At 42.2% G+C, this 23602-nt stretch overlaps 1 protein-coding gene across 1 annotated transcript in view; it reads right to left on the bottom strand.

Moving 5' to 3' along the window:
* The window catches only part of vwa5b2 (von Willebrand factor A domain containing 5B2), a 133967-nt gene that overhangs the window by 102266 nt on the left and 8099 nt on the right, over positions 1-23602 (bottom strand). Inside the window, exon 3 of the mRNA XM_060906037.1 lies at positions 22166-22391. Coding sequence (XP_060762020.1) covers positions 22166-22391 — 226 coding nt within the window. The remainder of the gene's footprint in view (positions 1-22165; positions 22392-23602) is intronic.

The raw sequence follows: 23602 nt of genomic DNA, 5'->3' as shown, positions 1-23602 counted from the left end.
TGGGTAAGGCGAGGATTAACTGCCGCCTTTACACTAAATTTTTCCCCTTGAAAAAGAATGTGGACCGAGACAAAAGGGTAGTTGTGAATATCCCCATGCACACACAACACCTTCACCAATCGTGCTCCCCCAATGCATCGTCTTGCATCAGGCTTTGGTGGATTGAGGTCTGATTACAGCCAGAGTCCACCAAAGCCTGATACGTATCCCCTTGGACACTCACTGGTATGCGATACGCTCCGGCCCGATCGAGGGCAGTTCCTGGCGCATCGGGGATCCGGACCACCATGCCCACCTCCATTGCCGAGCACTGATGCTGGAGGTGCCCTGGCTCCCCACAGCGCCAGCAAACTGGCCCGGGCTTTCTCTCTGCACCAGCGCTCTGGGGCTCACTCACCTGAGGGGGGAGAGAGACAGACATGGAAGTGGGAAATGGGAGGGCACCGCGGGTGCGGCGGGCCGGCTGGGGTGGAGCTGGCCCCCGCCTCCACGGTGGGGGAATGGGGCGAGGATGAGACACAGAAGGGGAGGGGGAGAGAAAGAGAGAGAGAGGAGAGAGGGGAAGAGGAGATCTGCGATCCTGCCATGGGAACAGCCGCCAAATGATCCTCCGCCAACTCAATGGCCTGATCCAGCGACGCCAGGCGATGGCACTGGACCCACTCCGCGGTCCCTTCGGGCAGTCGGACGATGAACTGCTCCAGTGCCACCAGATCGACGATTCCCTTGGCATCGCGGTTGTCAGCCCTCAGCCACCGCCGGCAGGCGTCCCGGAGTTGCTGGCCAAACACGAATGGCCGGCCGACCTCCTCTAGGCATAGAGCGCGGAAGTGCTGGCGTTGTTGTTCTGGGGTGCGCCCCACACACTGGAGGATGGCCCGGTACAGGTCCACGTAGACCAGCCGGCTGTCGGCGGGGAGCTGTAGCGTGGCCAGCTGCGCCTCGCCCGTTAGCAGGGGGAGGAGGCACGCCATGCGCTGTTCCACCGGCCAGCCCCAGGCCTCTGCTGCTTGCTTGAAGAGCGCTAGGAAGGCCTCGGGGTCATTGTGCAGGCACATCTTCGTTAGGGTGAGGTGGGGAGGGCCCGTGGCGGTGGAGGTGGTGGACCCCGCCCATGCGAGGAGGTGCCGGAACGCCTGACGATCTTCTTGTTGCGCCAGCATCAGGGCCTTGAACCTTTGCGATTGCTCCTTTCGGAGGGCGACCAGCACCTGGTGCTGGCTCTGTTGGGCCGTGGCGAGGGCGTGGATCAGGTCCGCGAAAGGGGAGGACTCCATGGGGCTGTTCTCCTCTGTGCTCCAGTCCTGGGTTTTGGCACCACTGTAGGACTTTGAGTGGGTGGGTGGAGCACAGAAGTACGGCAGGCCAGAACTGAGTTTTCAAAACTCTTTATTTTCAGCTTTTCAGCCTTCACAATCTCCCAGTACCACAGACACGCACACACACACACATCATTTGTCTGGTTGGGGAGAGAGCTCCCCTCCTCTGCTCTCTCTCTCCTTATATAGGGCGCAGTCACTGGGGAAGACACACAAACACAGGTTAATTGACATCAGGTGCAGTGATTCTGCCACTTACCTTCCCTGACTCCGCCCTCTGGTCACAGACCAACACTTGACCACGCCCCCGCTGCCACAATTATATACTGCATATATACTCAGTGGCCACTTTAATAGGAACTCGTCCTTGATTCTAAGATTCCTGTTCTTGGCTGGCAGGAGTGGAACCCAATGAGGTCTTCTGCTGTTGCATGCTGAGATGCTTTTCTGTTCACTATGGTTGTAAAGAGCTGTTATGAGTTGCTATATCCTTCCTGGCAACTCGAACCAATCTGGCCATTTTCCTCTGACCTCTTTTATCAACAAGCCATTTCCACCCACAGAACTGTCGCTCACTCAATGTTTTTTGTTTTTCACACCATTTTCTGTGAACTCTAGAGACTGTTTTTTTGTGAAAACCCCAGGAGATCAACAGTTTCTGAAATACTCAAACCAGTCCATCTGGCACCATGCCACAATGAAAGTCACAGAGACCACACTTTTTCCCATTCTGATGTTTGAACTGAATATTAACTGAAGCTCTTGATTTGTATCTGCATGATTTTATGCACTGTGCTGCTGTCAAGGGATTGGCTGATTAGAAAACTGCATAAAACACCAGGTGCATGGGTGTACCTAATAAAGTGGCTGGTGAGTGTATAATATCACGGCTACATTTAATATTAAAGTAAGAACATTTCCACATGCACAATATGACAAGAACCTGCAGGAATCGGACTGAACAGCTGTGTGGCCATAAGAAAACCATTTGTTAATGAGGCTAATTTGAAAAAAAAAAAGGCTCCAGTCTACTCCGGAGAGAGGTGGACATTGTTGTATTATTGCCACAATGCTTATAATACCTCATGCCTCTGAAACAACCTACTGGATTATTTTGTGAATTCTCAAAATGAATGTATGCTGTGCATCATGATGGTTTAATGTTAAACTAGCTAGTCAGTGAAGCTCCACCTGACATGCTAGCAAATTCTTTTCAAACTCAAAATCATATTGGGTAGCTAATGTTACTAGAAAAGAAAGATTTCTACTTTTTGTTTAGATGGCAAGATTATGCTAAAACATATTTCTGAAAGGACTTCAGGTAAGTTAATGTTATTCATGTTAGCGTAACTAACAGTGTCCAAGTCAATTAGTTATGTGTTAACGTTAGCCGCGGACAAGGCTACGGCAACTTGGCATGCAAATCCATAGAAAGTCATTTGACTAACCAGACTGCATTGCAATTGCAATGTTAGTGCTAGCTCTAAAAGCACAGACAACTTCATTGCAAGCTTTCTCTTGGAATAAAACATTTACAAAACTCAATATGCTTCTGCAGGTTGGATGGCAAGTTTTTGTAGGCCTTGATGTGGTTCGTTTTAGGTAAATAAAGCAAACATTTAAAATGAAACAAATCTTTAATCCTTGTAGAAAACTGAAACATGGGTTCTAGGTATGGCCATGGGTGCATGCATTCCCCAGAAGAATCGCCTCCTTCCATTCTGCCATCAACCAATCATGTTCAAATAATACTGCTGAGAAATCATTGAACTTGATTTTATACAGTCTATGGACGTGACATGACCCTAGTGATTACTGATAGGCTGTCTCAATGTCACCTGCGAAAAAACCATCACATTTTAGAAAAGAAAAAAACATCCACTGTCAAAGCTGCTTCATAGTAACAAGGACCTTGATAGAAATGTAGTGGAGTAAAAAGTATGATATTTGTCTTTCAAATGTAGTGAAGTTAAAGTCATAATTTTCCCAAAAAAATAATACTCAAGTAAAGTACAGATACTCAAAAAGTGTACTTAAGTACAGTACTCAAGTACATGCACTTTATTACTGTCAACCTCTGACTCCAGATCATAAAGATTGGACTCTGGAGCAATGGAAAAAGGTCATGTGGTCTGATGAATCCAGATTTACCCTATTTTAGAGCATGGGGCATATAATGGTAAGAAAGGAAGCACACATATGGGTATCTAGAGTGCCTACCAACCCACAAACTCTGAAATAAGACAAGCTAGTTAGTGACTTTTGGGATACTTTTTGGTCAGAAAATATGATTCAGCAAGCAGATTTGCCTGCCCTCATTACATCAAGACGGGAGCGCATTAGAATTACAACCCTAATTCCAATATGGTTGGGACACTGTGTAAAACAGAAATAAAAACAGAATGTGAAGATTTGCAAATCATGGAAACCCTGTATTTCATTGAAAATAGTGCAAAGACAACATATCAAATGTTGAAACTGAGAAATTTTATTGTTGTTTTTTTTTTAAATATATCCCCATTTTGAATTTGATGTCAGCAATATGTCTGAGAAAAGTTAGGACACAGGCAACAAAAGACTGAAAAAGTTGTGTAATGCTAAAAAATAATTTGGTGAATTGACAACAGGTCAGTAACGTGATTGGGTATAAAAAGAGCATCCCAGAGAGACTGAATCTCTCAGAAGTAAAGAGAGAGAAGGTTTCACTGCTCTGTGAAAGACTGTGTGGGCAAACAGTGCAACAATTTAAGAATAATGTTCATCAATGTAAAATTGCAAAGACTTTGGGTATCACATCATCTATGATACATAATATCATTAAAAGATTCAGATAATCTGGAGAAATCTCTATATTCAAGAGACAAGGCTGAAAATTGACACTGGATGCCTGTGATCTTCAGGCCCTCAGACAACAATGCATTAAAAGCAGACACGTGTCTATCTTGGAAATCACTGTGTGGGCTCAGGAACATTTCAGAAAGCCATTGTCTGAAAACAGTTCATTACTGCATCTACAAATGCCACTTAAAACCATATATAAAAAATATCCAAAAACACCGCCACCTTCTCTGGGCCCAAGCTCTTTTATAATGGACTGAGGTGAAGTGGAAAATTGTCCCGAGGTTTGAAGACTCAAAAGTAGAAATTCTTTTCAGAAATCATGGACACCACATCCTCCAGGCTAGAGAGGAGAGGGACCATCCGGCTTGTTATCAGTGCACAGTTCAAAAGGCAGCATCTGTGATGGTATGAGGGTGCATTAGTGCACATGAGATGGGTAGCTTATACATCTGGGAAGACATCATTAATGCTGAATGATATATATATATATATATATATATATATATATATGCACGTTTCAGAGCAATATGCTGCCATCCAGACAAAATCTTTCAGGAAAGGCTTTCCTTCTTTCAGCAAGACAATTCCAAACTGCTTTCTGCACATATTAAAACTGCATGGCTTTGTAGTAAAAGAGTCTGGGTGCTAAACTGGCCTGCATGCAGTCTAGACCTGTTGCCCATTTAAAACATTTAGCGCATTATGAAGCGCAAAATATGACAAAGGAAACCCTGAACTGTTGAGCAACTGAAATTGTACATCAGGCAAGAATGGGACCACATTTCTCTTTTAAAACTATAGCAATTGGTCTCCTCAGTTCCCAAATGTTTACAGAGTGTTGTTAAAAGTAGAGGTGATGCAACACAGTGGTAAATATGCCCGTCCCAACTTTTTTGAAACATGTGACTGACATCAATTTCAAAATGAGCATATGCTTTTCAAAAAACAATTAAATTTCTCAATTTCAGCATTTGATATATTGTTTTTGTGCTATTTTCAGAGAAATATAGGGTTTCCACTGTGATGACCTGGCGACTTGTCCAGGGTGTACCCCGCCTTTTGCCCGTAGTCAGCTGGGATAGGCTCCAGCTTGCCTGCAACCCTGTAGAAGGATAAAGCGGCTAGAGATAATGAGATGAGATAGGGTTTCCATGATTTGCAAATGATCACATTCTGTTTTTATTTACAGTTTACACGGTGTCTCAACATTTTTGGAATTGAGGTTGTATACCACCCCGTAATCTGTATATCTCCAATCACGGCTTAACCAAACTACCTTTGCGAAGGTGTGCCATTTTTTCCAGCTAGCTAGCATGTTGTGCTAAGTGAAAATGTGTTTTACGTCCATCTATAATTTGACAAACAGGCACACTATGCAGTCTGTGGGTATGTACACTACCCAGCCAAAAAAAAGTTGCATACTCTAATATTTTGTTGGACCACACATTGTAATACAGTATTGGGTAAAAGTCTTAGGCACATGTAAAGAAATGCTGTATGTCAGTATCCCCATTGAAAACGTAGTCACTAACCAAATGACAAACATGGACTCCCAGAACTACACATCCCAGAATACACAGCGCCCTCTGTCACTGGCTTATTGAACTCAGCTGACAATCATCACACACATAATTAGTCTCCTCATATAACCACGCCAGTTCCACACCTTCATTGTGAAGTATTGTTCTGTGTTCTGACCAGTACTACTGAGCCTTTTCTTTGTCTGCCTGCTACCTTGTTATTCTGACCCCTGCTAGTATTTCTCTTGTCTTTTGCCTTGCCTACTTTGTGTTGCTTGCATGATCGATCAACCCTTGCCTGGTACCGACTACGTCTCTCGTCACACGATTTGGCTTTGTTTGCAGTCTGCTTCTCAATTTCTTTCTGCCCATACATCCGCAAGTGCCTGCAATCTGACACTGTAGACCAAAAATTGCTTAAAAAATAATGAAATTGGGCTTCCGGTTCTGACAACTGTCATGGCGGCTGTGTGTTAGTGGAGCAGCGACCCACCCGGGCCCTCTTCATTATCCTCCTTCATTTTATTGATTCAAAAGTTGTGTGAAATTGTTGTCAAAGTTAAAATGAGTTACCACGGTAAATCTCAGAAAGAAAAAGCGGATGGGAAGAGCAGCTCTAGAGAAGCGAGGCCAAGCTACTTTCAGCGTAGATTCGACGAGGCTAATTCTACAGCTAGCCCCCACAAAGAGACTAATGTAAGTGCGGAAATACTATCCAAGCTACAAAAGTTTAGACAAGAGAATAACGACAACATGACAGCTATGACAGTGGCCATTAGTTCTTTAGAACAATCAGTTCAAAACATGGGAGAACGCTTAGCTCATGCCGAGGACTGAATTAATCAGGTGGAGGGAGATTCCGCATGCTCTTCACGCCTGCTAGGTTACCTTCTGCGCCGAGAGAGGCAACTCGAGGAAAGATGTGAAGAGTTGGAAAACTCCACACGAAGAAACAACTTGCGAGTGTACGGAGTTTTAGAAGGCACAGAGTCGGGGGATATGGCACAATGGGCTGAGACGTTTTTGAAAGAGCTATTAGATCTACCGACAGACTCTTCCCTTCTGATAGAGAGAGCGCATAGATCCCTTCAGCAGAGACCGGCAGAGGAGGCACCCCCGCGATCGCTCATAGTGAGATTTGTCAACCACCAGCAAAAGCAACAGGTGCTCTTCAAAGCCTGGAGCATGAAAAATCTGCAGCACAAGGGGAAAAGGATCTACTTGGACCACAACTATTCACTGGCACTTCAAAAGAAAAGACGCGAATACGCCGGCATTAAAAAGCAATTGAAGGAAAAAAATATCCGGTTTCAGACTCCCTATCCAGCAAAGCTGAAAGTCCATCTGAGAGAGGGCGTGAAAACATACAACTCCGCCTGGGAGGCGGCAGAGGACCTGCTTTCATTTGGGATTAAGGCAACTGTCTCTGAAGACGAGAAGCTGGACAAGGAACTAAACCGCATTGGCTGGCAGACAGCCATGAATGGGCCGCGCAGAGGTGAGCTGATGACTCGTAGTCTCATCCAGGACGTGGAAGTACTGCAGAAAGGTGTCATAACTGACTAAACTAGTTTGAATTGATGCAGGATTTATATATTTTCAGAGATTTGCAACTGAACAGATTTGGTGATAATATGTGTAAAGTAGAGATGGACATTTTAGGTTACACGGTTCTGTGTTATAATCTTTTGTGAATAGAGAAGTTTGGAGGAGGGTGAGGGGGGGTTTGGGCCAAATCATGCAGATCCCCTTAACAAACTGCCAAGAATATGGGCGAGGGCCCTTTGTCAGTGACAAAGGCTTTCCCTCAGAGTTGGACTTGACTAGCTCAATCAAGGTCATAGTTTGGACCTGGCACTTGGAAGCCTTAAAAAGTGAAGTTGAGATGTTTTTTGTTTGTTTTTTATATCTTTGTTCGTTACTTTTCTTGGTTAAAAAGGAGGAATGGTTTAAGAGGATAATACTCGACACTAACCAAAGTTTACAGGGGGAAATCCTATGGAGGGAATAAGAATTACTTCTTTTAATGTCAATGGGATCCATAATCCTATAAAAAGGGGCAAGATATTATCCAAGTTAAAAGAAGAGAAAACAGATATTGCTTTCCTACAGGAAACCCACTTAAGTAACACTGAACATGTAAAGCTGGGAAGGATGGGATTTAAACATATTTCTTCATCATCACATATATCTGGTAACAAAAAGGGGGTAGTAATATTAATAAGAAATGCTCTGAATTATGAACACACACTAGAGAAGAGAGACAAGGAGGGAAGGTATGTGCTGGTCAGGGGGAAGCTGGATGGTACAGTGATTACTTTATTAAATGTTTATGCACCCCCAAATAGTGACTGGAATTTCTATAGGCAAGTTTTTGATATCATGACATCAGAGGCTGAAGGGATTTTAATATGTGGTGGAGATTTCAATATAAAGCTAAATGACAAACTAGATTCATCAAGACCAACCACTAGGCAAACCAAGATAAATAAGAAAATTAATGCCACAATGCGAGAGATGGGAATTATAGATGTTTGGAGGGATTTGTATCCGACGGGTCAGGATTATACCCATTTCTCTCATCCTCATTCAGTATACACACGTATTGACTATTTCCTAATGTATAACACAGAAAGACATAAAGAATGCAATATTGGAAATATTGATATATCGGATCATAGTCCCATCTACCTTACCATCAATTCAAACCGAAACCCCAGACATACGTATTGGAAGCTCAACTCTAGTCTACTTAATAGTACACCAATCAAGGAAGAGTTGGGAAAGGAAATTCAAGCATATTTTGAGATAAATGACACAGGGGAGGTGGACCCACCCATGCTGTGGGATGCATTCAAAGCGGTTATGAGGGGAAATATTATAGCACGATCAGCATATTCTAAAAAGTTAAGGCAGGAAAGGTTAAATAATCTTCAATTAAAATTAAAGCAGTTACAAAGAGAGCATAAAGATAATTTGGAGCCTAGAACTGAGCAAAGAATAAAAATTTTGAAAAATGAGATTGATGACCTATATACGCAGGAAATAAAAAACTTGTCTATCTTAAACAGAGATATTGGGAAGCTGGGGGTAAGGCATCCAAACTATTAGCTTATAGGTTAAGGAAAAAACAAGCTGATAGTGCGCTTTATAAAATAAGGAATCCTGAGACTAAGGTAATTGAATATCAGCAGGAGAAGATTAAACAATGTTTGGTTTCATTCTATCAGAAACTATATTCTCAACATGAATTAGACAATGATATGGAGATTGACACGTTCTTACGGTCAATCAATTTGCCAACAATCACGGATACCCAAAATAACACTCTCAGGGCTGAAGTGACTGGTGAGGAAATTAACCAGGCCATTACAAGACTGAGAACAGGTAGCTCCCCTGGTCTCGACGGCTTCACCACTGAACGGTATAGAGTTATGAAGGATATGCTGATCCCTAGACTGACAAAGACTTATAACTGGATCTTACAAAAAAATGAGATGCCTCCATCGTGGAGGGAGGCAGTCATCTCTCTCATTCCCAAGGAAGGTAAAAACAGACAAGAATGTGAAAATTTAAGACCTATAAGCGTACTGAATGTGGATTATCGAATATTTACATCCATATTAGCAAGGAGGCTGGAAACATGTCTGCCGAACATAATACACTTGGACCAAACTGGTTTTATAAAGAACAGACAAACACAGGACAACATAAGAAGAACATTACATATAATACACCATGTTACAAAAAATAATATTGAATCGGCCCTGATTAGTCTAGATGCTCAAAAAGCATTTGATACAGTTCGCTGGAAATTTCTGTATAAAACACTACATATTTTTGGTTTTCATGAGAGCTTCATAAGAGTGATTTAAAACATTGTATGACAAACCCACAGCTAAAATCAAAGTGAACGGAGACCTCACTACCTCTTTCTCCCTACACGGGTCAGCCAAGATCAGATGGACCTTTATAGGTTCCAAAATAACAAAAAACCCAAGGTTACCCAAAATGGTCAAAACTGTGATATTATGGGCTTGAACATATTGGGGTCCCATACCTAAAATTTCATGTAGCATTCTCTTTCCGTTTTGAAAATATACCTCATTTTATACATGCCCCATTCTGCTAGGTTGTTGACGTTACGGACATTACATTAAAAGATATAACGGGATAGATCCACTTAAAACACCTCAAAAGCAAATGTTGATGGGGCAACGAACTGTTATGCCATAAAGTGCCCTGTCGAATGTTACAATTGAGTATAGTTACATATATTTGCTGGGTCTTCTAGTTATGTGACACGTTATCAGGGACCCCGATATTAGACAGAGAAACACAACATTTCACAACACTTTATTAAAGCTCCAATTATTGGGCTCACAAAACATCATTTTATGCATAGTATTGGCTTATTATACTAGTTCCTTAATTAATTGACAGTTGGTTGTCCTTTCCATCAAAGATTACATAGCTTATATACTTGTTGAACAATGTTACACATAACGTTACGGACACTACACCCGTTACGGACACTACATATTGCAAATATATCTATTAATATAACAACTAAAGATGTATGAATATGTAACTAGAGCCCTACATGAGGCCAACAGGACCAATGCATGTCATAATCACCAAAAATGGTAAAAAATTCTGCAGCATTCTGTTACAGCAAGAACGTTACGGACACTACAGAAAACAACGGAAATGACACGCAAAATCTTTGGCATGTGAATTTTGCAAACATATGCCTCCAATGCATTAAATAAGATTTCTCAGGCCATTTTCAACTTTGCAGTGACAAAGAAAACAAATTAGGTTCAGCAACCCCCATTGACAAAACTATTGTGAAAGATTTCATTTTTATCGAAATTCCGTGATTCAGCTGTCAATTTGTTCCTCAAAAATCTGCTGATTTACTAAAACAGTTAATGTTTGACAAATTATTGCCAAGTTTAAGCAGCAATGATGCATTCTGGGGTATTAAATCAAATGAACATGCGTTACATAGTGAAAATGTGCAATATGAAGAGTTTGTCTGATAAAAAAAACTGAAACATGGATTCAGTGGTGGTAAATTATGATCTGGCTTTGAAACGTCATACATTGGCAATGATAGTCTACCATTACAACATATGAAATAGTTTAATAAACATAAATAGAAGGCTGTTACATAGTGTTACATGATCTCAAACAAGTAGGTACATCTGATTGTGGCTGACCCGTACAGCGAGGATGTAGGCAGGGATGTGCTGTTTCCCCTCTCTTGTTTGCCATATTTATAGAGCCTTTAAGTCAATCAGGCAAGATCCTAATATTAAAGGGATCTCAACTATTGGGGGTGAACAAAAGTTGGCACTTTTTGCAGATGATATTTTAGTGTATTTAGAACAGCCCTCCAAATCTTTACCCAGATTGTTGGGTCATATGGAGGAATATGGCCCAATGGCTGGATACAAGGTTAACGTGTCAAAAACCCAGATCCTTGCCTTTAATTATGAACCCCCCACAGATATTATTCAACAGTATCAATTAAGATGGGATAATGACTCAATAAAGTACTTGGGTGTGTATTTGCCTAAAAACTTAAATACCTTGTTCAGGGTGAACTTTGGACCCCTGAACTCAAAAATAAAAGCAGATGTCAGAAGGTGGGAAGTCATTCCTTTTCTAAGTCTAAGCTCAAGGGTTGAATCAGTTAAAATGAATATCCTGTCAAGGTTATTATACCTTTTTCAGGCTTTGCCTATAGAGGTCACAAAACAACACTTTATTGAGTGGGATAAGCTTATATCTAGGTACATATGGAATGGTAAGAAGCCGAGGATTAAATATAAAACATTACAGCTCCAGAAAGAATATGGAGGAATGGGGCTTCCATGTTTACTAGAATATTACTATGCAGCCCAGCTACGACCTATTATATGCTGGTGTAATCCTGGGTACTTTGCCAGGTGGAAGGGGCTCGAGCTAGCCATGTGTAGTATCCCACTCCAGGCAATTATTTCAGATGATGTATTAACCAAGCACCTTCTGGACAGAACAAATCCTTTTATTAGTCTATCCTTAAAGATATGGAAGCTTATTCAGAAGCGATGCAATATACAGACAATGGCAAAAATATTGAGATGGTGTTCCTTTGATAGTGACTTTCTCCCAAATTTGAATGATAGAAGATTTAGGACATGGGCAAAAAATGGGATTACTGCTTACTGCAATTTGATATACAAAGGGTCTTTAAAGACTTTCCAGGTGATGAAAGAGGAATTCAGTCTGGAACAACAGGATTTCTACAGATTCCTCCAAATGCGGCACCACCTTGAAATACTTATGAACGATGTAGATTTGGAGGATGGAATGATAAAAATCTTTATATCTGCTTATAACTCTGAATGTATTGCTAAAATAATATCCAAGATATACAATTATTTTGCTAAAAGAAAATCAGAGGTGTCAGTGTATATTAAGGAGAAGTGGGATGGGGAAAGTGGTGACATTCTGTCAAAGGATGAATGGCACTCTGTTTGCCAAATACAATGGAAAACTACTAGCGCTCTGGTTTGGAGGGAATTTTGTTGGAAAAGCCTGATTCGTTTTTTTATTACCCCCAAACAAAAACGCCACAACACTAACAACACTGATTGCTGGAGGCAGTGTCAGACTAATGACGCAAATCACCATCATATTTTCTGGTCCTGTCCAGTCCTAACTAATTATTGGAAGGCTGTCCATCAAACTCTGCAGGAGGCTCTGGGAATTACTATTCCTTTTAGTTTTAACAATCTGTACCTATGCAGTTTCCCACAAGATCTAGAATTACATTCTAATGATAAAAAGCTCATGTCAATCCTACTAGCTGCATGTAAAAAAGCTATAACTCGTAAATGGCTAAAGCCTCAAGCCCCATCAACAGATGATTGGATAGATATAGTCTATGAAATATATAAAATGGAGAGACTTACATACTCACTCAGACTACATCAAGACGAATTTACCAACTTGTGGGCTAGATGGGTTTTCTTCATAGGATCCCGAAGATCAGACTTTGTATGAAGTGGTCCTTTTTTCTCCTTTTTTTTCCATTTCTGTTTTTTATTTTATTCTATTTTACTTTCAAATAATACCATTCCTCCCAGTTCTATACTGTACATAGTTCTGTTGACGGTACCAGATAAACCTTCACTAAGGGCCAATGAACAGTAGATCATTATGATCAAGAGACAGCACCTTTTTATTCTTTTAAGAAAGTCATTTCTATTTTTACTATTGCTTTGTATAATCTTGATGGAGCTGTGCAGTGTCATAGGCAAGAATTGGGGTTATTCTTGTGAGCACTGTTCTTTTTTTATATTGATTTACTATTGTCTTTATTCTGTGTATTTTTTATTATTAGGGCCCGAGCCCTATAGGGCGAAGGCCCTATTGTTCTTGTAAGAGTTCACTATTATTATTCTTCCGTCTTCTTCTTCTTCTTCTTCTTCCGTCTTCTTCTTCTTCTTTATTTTTCTCCGCTGTTGGGCCATTTTCGGGGCGCTTGCCATGGGCGAAAACGCACGAAATTTGGCACCAGTTCCGAGAATTGCCACCGCTACTCAGAACCAGAAGCCCAAACTTGGCCAGGGCTCAGGGCCTCTATAGCGCCCCCTAAGTCGTTGTGATTTTGGCCTCCCGCATTAAGGTGCCTGGGTGCCATGTAGTTTGTAGTAGTGGCATGCCATTTGGTACGCTTATGTATCTCACTAAGCCGGACAAAAATGTAATGCCAATGCATTAGCCACGCCCAACAGGAAGTGAGGTAATTTCACTTTTGTGCAAAATGCATGGCCACGAAGACGGCGCAACTCCTCCTAGACCGTTCATAGGAATGTCACCAAAATTGATACACATCATCTACAGACATGGCTGACAAAAGTTACTAAATACGTTTCACGTAGGATCAACCGTTCAGAAGTTATACGTCAATCAATTTTCGATGCAAAATTTTACATGCTTAAAAATTCATAACAAATCTTCTGATTGCTCAAAACTGCTCATACTTCACAGGCAAATCACGCATTGGGCTTCTGACATGTTACCCAATTTCTGTGATATTTCGCCACTGGGGGCGCTATTTTTGGGCAAAAATTCCAATCTTTCCTCAAATTTGGTCAAACTTCACGGCCACCCTCTTACTACCTCCCATGTCATGTTTACCACGTTTTGGAAATTTTCGTCCATGGGGGGCGCTGTTTTTGGCCGACACAATTGCTCCAAAACGGGTTTTTGGTAAATAATTCCATAATGCTTTTCCTTCACACCACTACCTTGTGATAGTACGTTGCTGCTGTAGACACTTTTTTTTCCAACTCATAATCGCTCATGTACAGCATAGCGCCACCTACTGACATGGGAAAAACCAAAAAATTTATTTTCAAAAATCTATATCTCATCTTCTATTTACTCAATTGTCATCAAACTTCATACGCAAACTCTTCATAGCTCACCTGACGTCTACGCCAAATTTTGTGCACTTTCGCCCCTGGGGGTGCTGGTTATGGCAAAAATGATATTGCAGCTTCTGATTTGTCAAACTTGCCAAGCAAACTCTTTACAAGACCCTTATTGGGGCGCTTGCCATGGTCCACAACGCTCGAAATTTGGCTCCTTTTTCTTAGACTGCCACCGCTACTGAGAACCAGAAGCCCAGATCCAGGCGGGCCTCAGGGCCTCTATAGCGCCCCCTAACTCGTTGTGATTTTGGCCTCCCGCATTAAGGTGCCTGGTTGCCATGTAGTTTGTAGTAGTGGCATGCCATTTGGTACGCATATTTATCTCACTAAGCCGGACAAAAATGTAATGCCAATGCATTAGCCACGCCCAACAGGAAGTGAGGTAATTTCACTTTTGTGCGAAATGCATGGCCACGAAGACGGCGCAACTCCTCCTAGACCGTTCATAGGAATGTCACCAAAATTGATACACATCATCTACAGACATGGCTGACAAAAGTTACTAAATAGGTTTCACGTAGCATAAACCCTTCAGAAGTTATACGTCAATCAATTTTCAATGCAACATTTTACATGATTAAAAATTCATTACAAATCTTCTACTTGCTCAAAACTGCTCATACTTCACACGCAGATCACTCATTGGGCTTCTGACATGTTACCCACTTTCTGTGATATTTCACCACTGGGGGCGCTATTTTTGGGCAAAAATTCCAGTCTTTCCTCAAATTTGGTCAAACTTCACGGCCACCCTCTTACTACCTCCCATGTCATGTATACCACATTTTGGGAATTTTCGTCCATGGGGGGCGCTGTTTTTGGCCGACGCAATTGCTCCAAAACGGGTTTTTGGTAAATAATTCCATAATGCTTTTCCTTCACACCACTACCTTGTGATAGTGCGTTGCTGTTGTAGACACTTATTTTTCCAACTCATAATCGCTCATGTACAGCATAGCGCCACCTACTGACATGGGAAAAACCAAAAATTTTATTCTTCAAAAATCTATATCTCATCTTCTATTTACTCAATTGTCATCAAACTTCATACGCAAACTCTTCATAGCTTACCTGACATGTACGCCTAATTTTGTGCACTTTCGCCCCTGGGGGTGCTGGTTATGGCAGAAATGATATTGCAGCTTCTGATTTGTCAAACTTGGCAAGCAAACTCTTTACAAGACCCTTATTAGGGCGCTATTATTATTAGGGCCCGAGCACCGTACAGTGCGAGACCCTATCGTTGCCATGTGTCCAATTCTGTTCTTTGTCGCCATTGCGGGAGTAATGTCTCTTGCCGAAGAAGCTGTGGAAGGTATTTCGCGGGGACGCATGCCCCCGCCCCCCTTGGCCGCTAGCGCGAGGGCCCGTCGAGGCCGCTTGCGGCTTTAATTAGGGCCCGAGCCCTATGGGCGAAGGCCCTATTGTTCTTGTAAGAGTTCACTATTATTATTCTTCTTCCGTCTTCTTCTTCTTCTTCTTCTTCTTCTTCTTCCGTCTTCTTCTTCTTCTTCTTCTTTATTTTTCTCCGCTGTTGGGCCATTTTCGGGGCGCTTGCCATGGGCGAAAACGCACGAAATTTGGCACCAGTTCCGAGAATTGCCACCGCTACTCAGAACCAGAAGCCCAAACTTGGCCGGGGCTCCGGGCCTCTATAGCGCCCCCTAAGTCGTTGTGATTTTGGCCTCCCGCATTAAGGTGCCTGGGTGCCATGTAGTTTGTCGTAGTGGCATGCCATTTGGTACGCATATGTATCTCACTAAGCCGGACAAAAATGTAATGCCAATGCATTAGCCACGCCCAACAGGAAGTGAGGTAATTTCACTTTTGTGCGAAATGCATGGCCACGAAGACGGCGCAACTCCTCCTAGACTGTTCATAGGAATGTCACCAAAATTGATACACATCATCTACAGACATGGCTGACAAAAGTTACTAAATACGTTTCACGTAGGATAAACCGTTCAGAAGTTATACGTCAATCAATTTTCGATTCAAAATTTTACATGCTTAAAAATTCATAACAAATCTTCTGATTGCTCAAAACTGCTCATACTTCACACGCAAATCACTCATTGGGCTTCTGACATGTTACCCTATTTCTGTGATATTTTGCCACTGGGGGCGCTATTTTTGGGCAAAAATTCCAATCTTTCCTCAAATTTGGTCAAACTTCACGGCCACCCTCTTACTACCTCCCATGTCATGTATACCACATTTTGGAAATTTTCGTCCATGGGGGGCACTGTTTTTGGCCGACGCAATTGCTCCAAAACGGGTTTTTTGTTAATAATTCCATAATGCTTTTCCTTCACACCACTACCTTGTGATAGTACGTTGCTGTTGTAGACACTTATTTTTCCAACTCATAATCGCTCATTTACAGCATAGCGCCACCTACTGACATGGGAAAAACCAAAAAATTTATTCTTCAAAAATCTATATCTCATCTTCTATTTACTCAATTGTCATCAAACTTCATACGCAAACTCTTCATAGCTCACCTGACATCTACACCAAATTTTGTGCACTTTCGCCCCTGGGGGTGCTGGTTATGGCAAAAATGATATTGCAGCTTCTGATCTGTCAAACTTGCCAAGCAAACTCTTTACAAGACCCTTATTGGGGCGCTTGCCATGGTCGACAACGCACGAAATTTGGCTCCTTTTTCTTAGACTGCCACCGCTACTGAGAACCAGAAGCCCAGATCCAGGCGGGCCTCAGGGCCTCTATAGCGCCCCCTAACTCGTTGTGATTTTGGCCTCCCGCATTAAGGTGCCTGGTTGCCATGTAGTTTGTAGTAGTGGCATGCCATTTGGTACGCATATGTATCTCACTAAGCCGGACAAAAATGTAATGCCAATGCATTAGCCACGCCCAACAGGAAGTGAGGTGATTCCACTTTTGTGCGAAATGCATGGCCACGAACACGGCGCAACTCCTCCTAGACCGTTCATAGGAATGTCACCATAATTGATACACATGATCTACAGACATGGCTGACAAAAGTTTCTAAATACGTTTCACGTAGCATAAACCCTTCAGAAGTTATACGTCAATCAATTTTCAATGCAACATTTTACATGATTAAAAATTCATTACAAATCTTCTACTTGCTCAAAACTGCTCATACTTCACACGCAGATCACTCATTGGGCTTCTGACATGTTACCCACTTTCTGTGATATTTCACCACTGGGGGCGCTATTTTTGGGCAAAAATTCCAGTCTTTCCTCAAATTTGGTCAAACTTCACGGCCACCCTCTTACTACCTCCCATGTCATGTATACCACATTTTGGGAATTTTCGTCCATGGGGGGCGCTGTTTTTGGCCGACGCAATTGCTCCAAAACGGGTTTTTGGTAAATAATTCCATAATGCTTTTCCTTCACACCACTACCTTGTGATAGTGCGTTGCTGTTGTAGACACTTATTTTTCCAACTCATAATCGCTCATGTACAGCATAGCGCCACCTACTGACATGGGAAAAACCAAAAATTTTATTCTTCAAAAATCTATATCTCATCTTCTATTTACTCAATTGTCATCAAACTTCATACGCAAACTCTTCATAGCTTACCTGACATGTACGCCTAATTTTGTGCACTTTCGCCCCTGGGGGTGCTGGTTATGGCAGAAATGATATTGCAGCTTCTGATTTGTCAAACTTGGCAAGCAAACTCTTTACAAGACCCTTATTAGGGCGCTATTATTATTAGGGCCCGAGCACCGTACAGTGCGAGACCCTATCGTTGCCATGTGTCCAATTCTGTTCTTTGTCGCCATTGCGGGAGTAATGTCTCTTGCCGAAGAAGCTGTGGAAGGTATTTCGCGGGGACGCATGCCCCCGCCCCCCTTGGCCGCTAGCGCGAGGGCCCGTCGAGGCCGCTTGCGGCTTTAATTAGGGCCCGAGCCCTATGGGCGAAGGCCCTATTGTTCTTGTAAGAGTTCACTATTATTATTCTTCTTCCGTCTTCTTCTTCTTCTTCTTCTTCTTCTTCTTCTTCCGTCTTCTTCTTCTTCTTCTTCTTTATTTTTCTCCGCTGTTGGGCCATTTTCGGGGCGCTTGCCATGGGCGAAAACGCACGAAATTTGGCACCAGTTCCGAGAATTGCCACCGCTACTCAGAACCAGAAGCCCAAACTTGGCCGGGGCTCCGGGCCTCTATAGCGCCCCCTAAGTCGTTGTGATTTTGGCCTCCCGCATTAAGGTGCCTGGGTGCCATGTAGTTTGTCGTAGTGGCATGCCATTTGGTACGCATATGTATCTCACTAAGCCGGACAAAAATGTAATGCCAATGCATTAGCCACGCCCAACAGGAAGTGAGGTAATTTCACTTTTGTGCGAAATGCATGGCCACGAAGACGGCGCAACTCCTCCTAGACTGTTCATAGGAATGTCACCAAAATTGATACACATCATCTACAGACATGGCTGACAAAAGTTACTAAATACGTTTCACGTAGGATAAACCGTTCAGAAGTTATACGTCAATCAATTTTCGATTCAAAATTTTACATGCTTAAAAATTCATAACAAATCTTCTGATTGCTCAAAACTGCTCATACTTCACACGCAAATCACTCATTGGGCTTCTGACATGTTACCCTATTTCTGTGATATTTTGCCACTGGGGGCGCTATTTTTGGGCAAAAATTCCAATCTTTCCTCAAATTTGGTCAAACTTCACGGCCACCCTCTTACTACCTCCCATGTCATGTATACCACATTTTGGAAATTTTCGTCCATGGGGGGCACTGTTTTTGGCCGACGCAATTGCTCCAAAACGGGTTTTTTGTTAATAATTCCATAATGCTTTTCCTTCACACCACTACCTTGTGATAGTACGTTGCTGTTGTAGACACTTATTTTTCCAACTCATAATCGCTCATTTACAGCATAGCGCCACCTACTGACATGGGAAAAACCAAAAAATTTATTCTTCAAAAATCTATATCTCATCTTCTATTTACTCAATTGTCATCAAACTTCATACGCAAACTCTTCATAGCTCACCTGACATCTACACCAAATTTTGTGCACTTTCGCCCCTGGGGGTGCTGGTTATGGCAAAAATGATATTGCAGCTTCTGATCTGTCAAACTTGCCAAGCAAACTCTTTACAAGACCCTTATTGGGGCGCTTGCCATGGTCGACAACGCACGAAATTTGGCTCCTTTTTCTTAGACTGCCACCGCTACTGAGAACCAGAAGCCCAGATCCAGGCGGGCCTCAGGGCCTCTATAGCGCCCCCTAACTCGTTGTGATTTTGGCCTCCCGCATTAAGGTGCCTGGTTGCCATGTAGTTTGTAGTAGTGGCATGCCATTTGGTACGCATATGTATCTCACTAAGCCGGACAAAAATGTAATGCCAATGCATTAGCCACGCCCAACAGGAAGTGAGGTGATTCCACTTTTGTGCGAAATGCATGGCCACGAACACGGCGCAACTCCTCCTAGACCGTTCATAGGAATGTCACCATAATTGATACACATGATCTACAGACATGGCTGACAAAAGTTTCTAAATACGTTTCACGTAGCATAAACCGTTCAGAAGTTATACGTCAATCAATTTTCACTGCAAAATTTTACATGCTTAAAAATTCATAACAAATCTTCTAATTGCTCAAAACTGCTCATACTTCACACGCAAATCACTCATTGGGCTTCTGACATGTTACCCAATTTCTGTGATATTTCGCCACTGGGGGCGCTATTTTTGGGCAAAAAATCCAATCTTTCCTCAAATTTGGTCAAACTTCACGGCCACCCTCTTACTACCTCCCATGTCATGTATACCACATTTTGGGAATTTTCGTCCATGGGGGGCGCTGTTTTTGGCCGACGCAATTGCTCCAACACGGGTTTTTGGTAAATAATTCCATAATGCTTTTCCTTCACACCACTACCTTGTGGTGATGTCTCTTGCCGAAGAAGCTGTGGAAGGTATTTCGCGGGGACGCATGCCCCCGCCCCCCTTGGCCGCTGGCGCGAGGGCCCGTCGAGGCCGCTTGCGGCTTTAATTATTATTGTTATTGTTTTACTTGTGAAGGCATCTCTTGTATTAATTTGGTATTGCTGAATATTTAAAATGTAATGGTCCAGAAGATGCTATTTTTCTGTATGTATGCCTTTGTGAACTCACTGGTTACCAATAAAGAGGAAAAAAATTAAAAAAATAAAATAATGAAATTAAATGTTTCAACATTTAAAAAATACTATAAACAGCAGTAAGCCATAATCTGCTGTTTATAAATGTAAATGAAACAAAGTCAATATCTGGTGTGAGAAAACCCTTTGCTTAAAAAAAAAGGAGTCTCAGGTACAGTTAGTGCAGTTTTATAAGGAAATGAGCTGTAGGTTTTATGAGCATCTTGCAGAACCAGCCTACCAGAGGACTAGCCCCCCCCCCCCACACACACACACACTGTAACCCTAGCTGTATACAGTAGGTGAGAGGCCGAGGGCTATTGAAATGGAGATCGGCGCTGCACCCATACTGTACACCTTAAAGAGTAGATTAGTACTGGGACAGAAGACTGCCTAGGAAGACCAGGTTCTGGCATGAAAGGGACTTTGACTTGACTGGCAGAACCAGCCACAGTTCTTCTGGACACTTTGACTGCCACAGTTACTTAATTTTGCAGCAAAACTCAGTAGCCTTCATTGTTTTCTTTTTTCTTAATCTGAAAAATGGTCTCTTGTGTAATATGCTGCTCAGATACAAACATTTTTTTTCCTGTAACATTTAATTTTGTGCTGGAAAACTAACATTTGGAACTCTAAAATGTTTCTGTACTGACTCGATAATTTAGAAGTCATAAAATAGAAATCTATAACAAAGTTTGTATGAAAAAAAGGGTGCCTAAGACTTTTGCACAGTACTCTCTCTCTCTCTCTCTCTCATATATATACAGTGTGTGTGTATATATAACAGTTACTGAAGATGAATGAAAAACAGATGACAAATACAATTGCATCTGGTGTGCTTTAGTGCTGATATGAAATTATGGATGGTGATAGCCAAGAATATTTTCTAGTATAGGTGAGATGGAGATTTTCCTGCCCGAGAATGCCTATCCAGGTCCTTAGCCAAGAGAAGCTCCATGATGTCTCTTGTATACAACAGTCACAAACTGTATTACCTACAATTTACAATGAAGTTCCCACATATATAATTTTTATTATTATGGATCTTACGCTCCGTTTTTATTCATAACAGTTTTACTACTCTTATTACTCTATTTGTAATAATTATTGATGATACTGAGAGTATTTTGATTATTTCACTGGAAATGATTTTTCAATTGTACTCACATTTACTCATACTGCAATCTGATGTGAGTTTGATTGTACAGATATACTAATAGATAAAATGGGTGAAGAAGGAAACTCATCTCATCTCATTATCTCTAGCCGCTTTATCCTTCTACAGGGTCGCAGGCAAGCTGGAGCCTATCCCAGCTGACTACGGGCGAAAGGCGGGGTACACCCTGGACAAGTCGCCAGGTCATCACAGGGCTGACACATAGACACAGACAACCATTCACACTCACATTCACACCTACGGTCAATTTAGAGTCACCAGTTAACCTAACCTGCATGTCTTTGGACTGTGGGGGAAACCGGAGCACCCGGAGGAAACCCACGTGGACACGGGGAGAACATGCAAACTCCACACAGAAAGGCCCTCGCCGGCCCCGGGGCTCGAACCCAGGACCTTTTTGCTGTGAGGCGACAGCGCTAACCACTACACCACCGTGCCGCCAAGAAGGAAACTGCTCCTGGAATTTGTTTTACTCTCTATTTTATGGTATGTAATGTTGATAAATATTGTGCAAAAATTGTGGAAAAAAAATCTTGATTTCTGGATGCTCATACCTAACAGAGCTTATTAATTAGTGATATAGCTGTTACATGGCCATAATTGCTTATTCACACATTTAGATAAAAACTAAAAGTAAAACAATAACAAAAGTAAACCTTCACCTTGTTTCATTTGATCTCCCCCAAGTTTCACCTTTGGCATGTTGCAACCTCTCTCTTACTATGGGTGTGAGCACTGTAGGGTAGATCAGATGTATTGCTCCATTTTCTAAAGTGGAGAGTTCCAGGGTGGTACTGATGACAACAGACACCACCTCCATGGGAGCAATGATCCCTGTTCCTGTGATGAAGTTAGTCCTCTCCAGATCCTCATCCAGCAGCAGATGACCTGAATACAGGCTCACAAAGAGGTAAAATACAGGATATTAACTGGGTCCCCAATTCAAACTACAACTCCAATTCCAAAAAAGTTGGGATGCAGTGTAAATTGTAAATAAGAAGAGAATGCGATAATTTGCAAATAATGGAAACCCTATATTTCATTGAAAATAATACAAAGACAATATATCAAATGCTGAAATTGAGAAATTTAATTGTTTTTTTTAAATATATGGTCATTTTGAATTTGATTGTCAGAAACACGTTTCAAAAAAGTGTCGAGGGAAGCTGGAGGACTGCAACGTTATCTGCCTTACACAGATTTAGTTGTCTGAGGTGACACCAAACAGTGCCAAAAAACCAACAGAATTCTCTATTTTGAGGGGACGGGACAAAAAAAAACCTCTCTGGGAAAAGCTAGAGAAGGGGTCTATGTTTCATGGTCAACAATGCTTGTGATCACAGAATTGTTCATTCCCTCAAGTCATTATGCTCCCCTAACCTGGAGTTTATCACTCCCCTGCTCTGACCTTTCTGGCTACCCAGGGAGTTCATGGCCACTACTGCAATGGCTGTGTACATTTCACCACAAGTTGACACAGATTTTGCACTCAAGGAATTGTACAGGACTATTAGTGCACTGAAAAATTGTTATTCAGAGGCTGCTCTTAACATGGTTGGATGTTTCAACCATGTGTTTCAGAGGAAGGTCCTATCAAAGTACTTCCAACATATCAAGGTGAATACATGGGGTTGCACAACACTCAACCACTGCTACTCTCCCTTCTGCATTGCCTGCAAACCCCTCCTTCATCCACTCTTTAGCAAATCAGATCTCTCCTCTGTCCTGTTTGCCTATAGGCAGAAACCAAAACAACCATCCCCTATCCTCAGAACAATCTACTGCTGGTCTGACGAATCAGGTACTGTATTACATGACTGGTTTGATCACATGAACTGGGACATGCTCTGTGTTACCTCGGATAATGATCTTGATATTTACACAAACAGTCACAGGGGAATGCATAGAGGATTCAGAAACCGTGGATCAATAGCAACATGTGAGCTGCCCTCACCATGGGTGACACTGTCTTCACCTCCAGTGATCACGGGGGCTCTGGTCCCCCTCATCACTGGAGGTCAACATGCTAAAAACCTTCAAGCGTGTCAGTGCCCAAAAGGTGGCCAGTCCCAATGGGATTCCAGGGTGTTTGATCACAG

This window comes from Neoarius graeffei, chromosome 23 (genome assembly GCF_027579695.1).
Source record: "Neoarius graeffei isolate fNeoGra1 chromosome 23, fNeoGra1.pri, whole genome shotgun sequence".
In the NCBI taxonomy this organism is placed as follows: domain Eukaryota; kingdom Metazoa; phylum Chordata; class Actinopteri; order Siluriformes; family Ariidae; genus Neoarius; species Neoarius graeffei.
Note: the sequence above shows the minus strand (reverse complement) of the source record. Positions and strands in the feature narration are given on the sequence as shown.